Raw genomic sequence first — 9,628 nt, 5'->3', positions numbered from 1 at the left:
AAAGTATAAAAAGAAAAATCCCCATGATGATCATGTTTTGAAGGGGAACATTTAGTTACTCAACAGTCCTATCTAATTAAGCCATGAGAAATTAAATAACTCCAGCACAGGGTCGATATAATTACTGCTAATTTATTGCTCAGATTATTCACCATTAATTCTTATTCTCTCAAACACCGATTGGAGGAACTATACCAGAGAGATAACTGTTTAATAATAGTAAACTCCGGGCCTTTTCGTCCCTTTAACGGGTCTAGCATCGTTTATGCGTTATTAGGATGTGTAATTGAACAGCCCATAGTTTGCATATTACTTTATTAAGCTAATGTGTTTTCTGCTTGGCCGTGCACGACTGTGTCGAAGCTTCTGAATCTTAAAATTACAACTCAATTAACACGACCGCTCTGTGCGTTTCACCAAAACTCAGGAGCATTTGGCAATCTATACAGGCAGAAAAAAAGTATTATGGTAATATCATGTTTTTTGGGGGGACATTGCAGTGTCTTTTAAATGTTTTAATTGAAAAGACAAGAAATGCATCTCAAGGAAGTGCAAAAAAAAAAAAAAAAATGTGTCCAGGGAAGTGCGTGTGGGTGCATGTTTACAAAAGGCTGCGGCTGGGCTGGAGGTAGAGCCTGCCATTCACCTCTCACTGGCCCTGCGGCCCTGCGATGCCCTGCATGCGCTTTTCAGGCTTTGAAATGGGCTTTATGCGCGCGAGGAGAGAGAGAGAAAAGGCTCGAGCAGCTGTGACGTGGGCGGCGTTGTTTCATTCACCTCTCGCCATGGCAACGGACAGGGGCCCGAGAAATATGCCCCCTCCTTGAGCCATGCGAGAGACACAGAGAGACTCTGAAATCCCATCAGAACATAGAGTGCAGTTATTTCAACCATGAAAATAAAACACAAATATGAAACAAACATAAAAACTATTAATGCTCAGACACCTATTTAATCTCCATATGGACTGTAAGCATTTCATTTTGAATTCTATCATTGTTAAGATGATTTGGTTGTGCTCACAACTAGATTGAGAACTTTTTCAACCATTTTGAATTATTTACTGATGAAGAAAATGAAATTGAAACTCATAAACTCAAATGACATAAATTAGAAGGTAAAAGGTTGAAATGATGTCGATATTTTAAAGTGCAATTTATGAATTCTGTGCACGATTCTGTTTTAGTCTTTTTTCTTTTTCAATATCAAATATCTTATGCACTCTCATTTCTTTTTATTCATTTTTTTGTTGAAAATCGTTTTGTTTTTATCCACTTATTTTAACTAAATATAGGCTAATATAAATATATAAAACACGTTTTATACCATTTATTTTCTTTGTTTACTTAAAAATATTCACAATATATAGACAGTAATAAAAATATTAAATTGTTTTCATATGCTAGTTTTCACGGTTCGTTTCCTTTTTTGTGTACAAAACACTCAATAATAACGAATGCAAGGCAGAATGAATTATTCTGTTCTATTGGCATGACTATCCTATAAAAACAACAAAATAACTACCTTACAGCATCATAACAATGTTGAACTGAAATATTTAAACTTAATGAAAAACTTAATGAAAGCCAGGCTGGATACCTTTGGAGCCCACTGCGCCCTGTCACTGCTGATCCCTCTCTGTGCTTGTTTTCAGAAGAGCGCAATGGGATGGGGATTCTGTGTCGAATCTACTGCGACCAATGAACGCGCCGCTGCCACATCTGTCAAGCGGTTCTGACCAATAGACAGCAGCGCGAGGCGGATCTCAGGTGCGCGCCTCTGCGTCCTCGCGGCTCTGGCGCGCTGGGGAGCCGCCTGTGGCACAGAGTAGCTGTGGAAACTATGGCGACCGCGGCGTCCAACCACTACAGCATCCTTACGTCCAGCTCGGAGCCCGGCAGCATGCAGCAGACGCCGCCGCCGGCCTACAGGGACGCGCACAGCCTTCTGCAGAGCGAATACACTACTCTGCAGAGCAGCGGGAGCACGCTCGGCCACGCGCACCAGTGGCTGACGGCGGCGCTGTCTCACGGGGGAGAGGGGTCGCCTTGGCCCGCCAGCCCGCTGGGCGAGCAGGACATTAAGCCGGTGGAGGAGCTGCAGCATTCGCCGAGACAAGCGCATCTGGTGCAGCAGAGCCAGCATCACGAGGCGAGCGCTTGGCGCGCGACCACCACCGCGCATATGCCGAGCATGAGCACCTCCAACGGGCAAAGCCTGATCTACTCTCAGCCCGGCTACGGCGAGCCGGGGATGCACCACGAGGACCACCACAGCCCGCATCTGAGCGAGCACGGCCACCCGCAGAGCCTGCACTCGGACGAGGACACGCCGACCTCGGACGACCTGGAGCAGTTCGCCAAGCAGTTCAAGCAGCGCCGGATCAAGCTGGGCTTCACGCAGGCGGACGTGGGGCTCGCGCTGGGCACCCTCTACGGCAACGTCTTCTCCCAGACCACCATCTGCAGGTTCGAGGCGCTCCAGCTGAGCTTCAAGAACATGTGCAAACTCAAGCCCCTGCTCAACAAATGGCTGGAGGAGGCGGACTCCACCTCGGGGAGCCCGACCAGCCTGGATAAGATCGCCGCGCAGGGGAGGAAGAGGAAAAAGCGGACCTCCATCGAGGTGAGTGTCAAAGGGGCCCTGGAGAGCCATTTCCTCAAGTGCCCGAAACCCGGGGCGTCGGAGATCAACTCGCTGGCGGACAGCCTGCAGCTAGAGAAGGAAGTGGTGCGGGTCTGGTTCTGCAACCGGCGGCAGAAGGAGAAGCGAATGACGCCCCAAAACGGACCGATGGCCGGGAACGAGGACGTGTACGGGGACGCCTCGCCTCACCACGGGGCGCAGACACCTGTTCCGTGAGAAAGGGGCGGCTTGAACATAAATCGACTGTCTCTTTGTCCCGGCCACGAGCCCGTTCGGGGCGGACCGACGGTGATGAAGCGTCTCTGTGTGTGGCACCTCCGAGGGCGCGGAGCGCGCGTGGTTGCGCGAACAATATACGGGCACGGGCGCGAGAAAACACGCTCCGAGGCGTTATACGCGCCGCGACTGAACCTAAAGAGGGAACGTAAATACACTTTTATTTAAGAGATTTCTTTTCAAGTCCGGGGATCTGTGAAAGCATCATATCACTTCCAACCGAAAGCTGTGAAAAAGGCGTCAGGGGCGCGCCATCTTCCCCTCATGACCACAAAAGGTTTATTCCTGATTGAAATGAATCCGGTGCAATGTCTGCTATTCATACTCATACAAATATTGATGACAAATGCTCTATTATTATTATTATTATTATTATTACATATTCCCGTTCTGATCACAAAATGTTTGATTGAAATGTATCTGCAATTCATTCACCTTCTTATATAAATGGCAATAATAGTAATACTAACTAAACAGCTCTAAATTATTTAAATAAAGGGAACCAAATATAGGCTACTAATACATTATTTAAAAAAAATAAAAACAACAACAACAATAATAATACTTTTACTATTATTATTATTATTATTATTATTATTATTTACATTATGTACATATTATATACATATTTACATATGTAAATGTGATCAATTCTCTCAAAGTCTAATTTCGGTCACAACAAAGGCTGCCAAGTGCTGCTGTATGTTGTTCACTGGCAAAGCAGCCCGATTTCATGCAGATCACGGATTCACACTGCTGCTGCTGCAAAACAGAGGCCTGAGGAAACATTAAAACCTCCCCCAGAATCGCACAGTGCTGTGGATCACATCGAAATGTCTATTCACAAATTAAATTAAATGATACCAGCTCTTTGTAATTAACCACCCAATTGGGTTTTTCTTAACATTTTGATTGAATTTCTATAAGCATCCACCAAAAGCTCCCACGATTTGAGACAGTGGCTTTTTTTTTCTCTCCTTTTATTTTAAATCATTTTTGGTTGTTGTTTTTTTTCTGATTGGGGAAATCTAAAAGAAACCCTAATAGAATCGTATGACAGTAATATTTAATATTACAGATAAAAAAACAAGCTTTTCTTTAATTTCATTAATTTGTCTGGAAACGCTTATGGCGTATAAATGTCAAGATTTAAAAACACTATATTAATAGTAATAATAATAATAATAATAATAATAATAATAATGTGAGGCCAGTGTTTCTTGCCCAATTTTTATTCTAGTAACATTGTGTGATTTTGTGCGTCAGCTAAATGTATAAGCCTCAACATGTTTGTATCTGTTTGATATTTTGTGTTTCTTGTTTATCCCAAATTGATCTTTCTTTTTTTAACGAGAAATACTACACCAGCTGTGTTACAATTATATGATGGCCTGCATCGAAAAACAAGGACATTGTGCGTGGATTTTGAATTTTAATTTTCTATGGCTCTGTGAATACTTGTATATTTGTGCACTTAAACTGGCACTGCCAAAGCACAAAAGCTGTCAGTGTGCCCTGTTGAGGCCAGTAACGTCTTTGGTTTTGACAGAAAAATTGCACAGTTTTTAAAAGCCTTTTGTCATTAAATGAATACATTTTTATATAAAGAAGTGCCTCTCGTGAATCTGTGCCCCGTGAATGAAGATCCTCAAGATAAATGGATTCACAATTTCACACATTATTTGAGCATCAAGGCAGTTGAATGTAATGTTGCCTCGGGATGAGATGATGCTGTAGGTCCTTTACAGCCGGTTGCAATTCCTTCGCTTCGATTTCTACGTGACCACGGAGGCAAATGTTTGCCATTTCACTCGTAATGAAGACGGATTAGACCGGTTCAAACGAGAGAACGGAGACCTACGTGAATATTTTATGACGCTATTCTGGATCTAAATAGGACTCTTTTTTTAAATATTCAAAATGGAAACAAAATATCAAACTACTGCTACTAATAGAACGTTAGTGATCTATAATATATAATTTACTAGCTTTGAAAAGATAAAATGTAGCCTATTGTATTGTTTTAACATTGGCTATTTGTCAAACGGTATTTCCAAATATCATCCGCCATTCCAGTAAATCAATTTACTGCTTCATTAATGAACAATTTTAGGAAAACGAACAAAAACACACTAGATGTCTTGTTTATTTATAGCCTATTTACTGTGTGTTTATAATGAACAGTGAATCTCAAGGCCTTGGAAATATCGACTGCCTTTAAAAACCCGCATTTGTGTGTGTGTGTGTGTGTGTGTGTGTGCCTACTTAACAATATTGTAGAGATAAATTTGTGACCAAAAGTGAGGTAAATATGACAAAAACTCCCAATACCTCCTTTTGGGGACGTCCTTATTTGTAAAAAAAAAAAAAAAAAACTATAATAATAATAAACAAACGGCATAAAAATCAAGCAAACACGTTTTTTATTGTAAAAATGCAGAAAGTTTTCTGGTAGGTTTAGGGTTAGTGTGTGGGTTATGTGTTAGGGTTTTTTTTTTATAGCTGCATATAAAAACAATAGAAGTCTCTGCAATGTCCCCATTTAGATAGTCCTCTCCACTGCGAGTATGTGCTGTGAGCGCCATCTATTGACAAAATGTGTTGGAGCAACTCTTAGTGAAATAGAAATATCTGTTTTCTTGGTCTGTTTAGACAAAGATACAGATATAAAGTCGTGGAATATGAGCTTGGCGGTGTATTTTGCAAATATACCGTTTTTAGTCACTCATCTTACCTGCGTTTTGTCAGTGCAGATTGTACCATGAAGATTTGTAAAGTTATAACCAGTGTTGTGATAAGTTACTTTTAAAAGTAATGCATTACAATATTGCGTTACTCCCTATAAACAATTGCGCAATCGCTAAGCAATTGCGTTACTTAGTTACTTTTTAGCGAAAGTAATGCATTACATTTTCTCAAAAAAACAAGTTATATTTTTGGCAAATGTAAAGGCCCTTTCACAACAAAAGTGAAACGAATAATCTTCAGGCTGATCACAAATGTGATGTTTATCTAACTTCATTTTTGCTTATTAGTATGGCTGAATTGGAAGGTCAGCAGCAAAGACATTAGTTAATATAGTGAGATTAAATACATAAAGTACATTTGTTTATTTTAATATATTTAATTATTGCAGGTTTGTGCAATATTTTGAGATTGCATTTCACTGGTTTTATTCATTTTGAGGATTACTGACTCTTTATATATGTATGCTAACATTTAGTCTAGAACTACAACAACCATCGTGTTTACACAGCGCACACAACACCTCTGCACTTATTCATGATTTCTCTCAAAATGGGAACAAGAGAGCTGTCAGTCAATACATGGGAAAACAAAGTAAAGTTTTTTGTTGTAAATTTAAAAGTAATGCGTTACTTTACTAGTTACCTGAAAAAAGTAATCTGATTACGTAACTCACGTTACTTGTAATGCGTTACCCCCAATACTGGTTATAACATTCTAAAACCCATCAAGTCTTAAAGGGACAGTTCACCCAAAAATAAAAAACTGTCATATACTCAACCAGAAGAAGTTGTTCTAAAGCTGTATGAATTTCTTTCTTCTGATGGACGTAACCAAACAGTTTTTGGTCCCCATTGACTTCCATAGTGTTTTTCCCCCCTCCATAATATGGAAGTCAATGGGGACCAGCAACCGTTTGGTTACCAACTTCATTAAAATATTTTATTTTCTGTTCAACTGAACAAAGAAACTCATACAGGTTTATTGAGGGTTGAGAAAAAAATATTTTGTGTGAACTATCCCTTTAAGTAAATGTACATTGGCTGTGAATTTTGAGAGTGAGAATAAGTTTTGTTAAGCTTGTGTTTGAGAGAAAGTTATGGTGGCACTTAAAAACTCTTGGATCAATTACTCTGGATTGCTTAAGGCTGAAGATCAACTTTAAAACTTTTGTGTTTTCCTAAACTTCTAAGTTGGATTTTATTTCCTTAGAACAAACCAATGCAGATTAAAGTCACCTGATGGGTGTAACGACCTCACAGATCCGCCAATCAATCTAAAATATCAATAGCTGAATTAACTAAAATAAATAAAATCATTAAACCTAAAACAAGCACAGTGAAGTGTATAATTTATAATAATTTAGCTTTAATTTCACTAATTAGCATCCACCATTTGTGCCACACTTAAGGAAAGAAATGAGAGAGTTTTAAATAACTTCTAAATAATATGTAACTTTTAGTAAGGAAGATTTAAAGAATGGACTGTAATCAGAAACCAAACATACAACCAGGTGTGTTTCATTTAATACAGCTATATTTCATGAAATATTTTGAGTATCTTTAACACATTCGCCAGACAAATTTGGTTCTTTATGTTACAGTGATCATTCATGTACACAACCCCTCCCTCCCCAATATTTTGTCTAGCCCATAATAAATCCATAAATCCATCAGGGTCATGATACGCACAACACAGACTCTGTAGTATGGCTCTAGAATCAGCACACACACCTGTGAGAAAACATGTGAGAGGTTTGAACTTTCACCTTTGCCTTTCCAACATTATTCTATCTGTGTGTTGCCATATTTCCATCACATTTGGCATACGAGTGGGGTCGTGAATCTTGTGAGGTAAATAACCACAAGATTGTTATGTATGAGATGAAAAAACTGATAAAAATGGATAAAAATTCATTTGCAATAGTAGCAAGGCCTTGAATTCTGCCCTAGTGAACATCGTCTTAAATTCATTCAGTATAATCAAACTTACAGCATGTAAAACAAAGCTCTCAGATTTTCATGAAAAAAGAATATGAAAATAATAATAAAAGTCAAGAATAAGTCATTTGCGATACTTTCAAAATATAAAACTGATCATAAGCCATAAATAAATAAAACAAGTGGTCAAGTGGTTCAGGAATTACACACAGTACACATAAAAAAATATAAAATATATATATAATAATTGTTTGTTTATAGAAACAGGCAGTCTTAAATCAAGAAAAATATAAACAAGTAAGTAAACAAACATCTTAAGAAAGAATATGATAGTTTTAATCAGATTGACTGCCAATTTTAATGGCATGCAAACCCTTTTCAAACAGTAGCCTTTTTCAGTTAGTGAACCTTATGTTTGTATAAAAATGTTTTTCATACACATTTTCTAATAATTTTGGCGAATTTGTTGTGTTTGAACAAACATCAGATAAGAACATTTGCATTTAAAGGGCGTAAAAATGGTGAGACACTTTCCATTCTTTCTTATAAGAGCTCGACATAGACAGGATTACGTTCAAGATATTAAAAGGGCATTTGTGGTAACAGGAAGGATGTGTGTATGGCACAGCAAGATACAGATTATATCTCACTACGGAACAGAAAAAACATAAGTCTCCCGTCTTGGATGTGTCATTCGTTGTGCATCAGCCCCTGGGAGATCATTCCTGCGAGTGTATTCATGTGTAACGATGACTCAGTGACTCAGTCATGCAGCAGATGGACACACACACACACACACACACACACACACACACACAGGCTTTAGCTGTGTGTCTCCATCTGTATTGTGTTATGTGCCTCCCTTCTGTTATCGCTGCATTTGAGTAACACTGCTGCATTACCGGGCTATTCTGTTCTTATTATTCTCCTATGTTTTCTGTCATGTCAATTTAAGCCATGATTCAGTCCACAGGGGGCGCTATTGCACAATCACAGATACCCATCCGAAGTGTTTGCTGTTCGACAAACACAAATGATGTTTTACCTACACATTCAGCACAGCTGCACGCATATATGTGTGTTTCATGACTGATAAACACTTCAGTACGGTTATGCTGCACAACAAACTTCCGTATTCTGTAAAACAGGTTACATCGCTTCCGGTTTAGGTCTTTTGTATGTGCTGTTTTAGCCATCAAAAGATGCCGTCAAAAGAGATTTTTTTTTTATCACTAACATTAGGATATTATAATTGAATAAAACGTCAACAATAAAAATAATTAGCTAGGTTAGCTGATTACCTTAAAAGTCCAAAAATCGCCGTCAGTTCATGCTGTTAACACTTTGTCCGACAAGCGGATGTGATGAGACCTGTTTTCCTGTGTATTCATATATTAAACTATGATAAACATTTACATTTTTTTTGTAACTGGAAACAGACTGCGAACCCCAAATAAATAAATTTGATAAATTTTATATTCGCTATGAATAATTCACCCAAAAAACAAATAATCTGTAGCTATGCCATTTGAAATCACAGACGTTTAACATCGCGTCATATGTAAAGTTAAAGTCGACATAATACATAAGTTTGGGAATTGATTGGATGGTTATGGTTTGCTATTGGTCGAACTCATGTGAGTGACAGGTTGCCCCTCCCTCGCGCCAGTAAACACGTCATCAGAAGAGAAGAGATGTTGCTGCAAGAGGGAGGGGAAGTTATTTTGATTAAAGATTAAGGTCATATGAATAAAAAAAAAGTAATAATGTGCAAGAATAAATCATTTATAATAAATACTGCAATATTCCATAAAAATAAAAATTGTCAATTTTTTCCATTATATGAAAAACACAAACTTTGATTCAATTGTTTATGTTAAACAGTAAATTTCATAATTTTTTCTTTTTGGGGGGTGAATTATTCATTAATGCTTTGCATAATTATGGAAAGTTTGCTGCAACGGTTTGAGAACATAAAAAACATCAGCTGATTTCTGGTCAAACATCACAATAATAATTCA

The 9,628-nt window shown here is 38.4% G+C and overlaps 1 protein-coding gene across 1 annotated transcript; it reads left to right on the top strand.

The window, feature by feature from the left end:
• The first annotated feature begins 1,446 nt into the window (after positions 1 to 1,446).
• pou3f2a (POU class 3 homeobox 2a) lies at positions 1,447 to 5,252 on the top strand. Its single transcript, XM_048157355.1, has one exon. The coding sequence runs from the start codon at positions 1,843 to 1,845 to the stop codon at positions 2,860 to 2,862; it is 1,020 nt and encodes a 339-aa protein (XP_048013312.1). The 5' UTR covers positions 1,447 to 1,842; the 3' UTR covers positions 2,863 to 5,252.
• The last annotated feature ends 4,376 nt before the right edge of the window (positions 5,253 to 9,628 follow it).

Source organism: Megalobrama amblycephala, linkage group LG14 (assembly GCF_018812025.1).
Source record: "Megalobrama amblycephala isolate DHTTF-2021 linkage group LG14, ASM1881202v1, whole genome shotgun sequence".
Classification (NCBI taxonomy): Eukaryota; Metazoa; Chordata; class Actinopteri; order Cypriniformes; family Xenocyprididae; genus Megalobrama; species Megalobrama amblycephala.
This window is presented reverse-complemented; position numbering and strand designations above follow the sequence as displayed.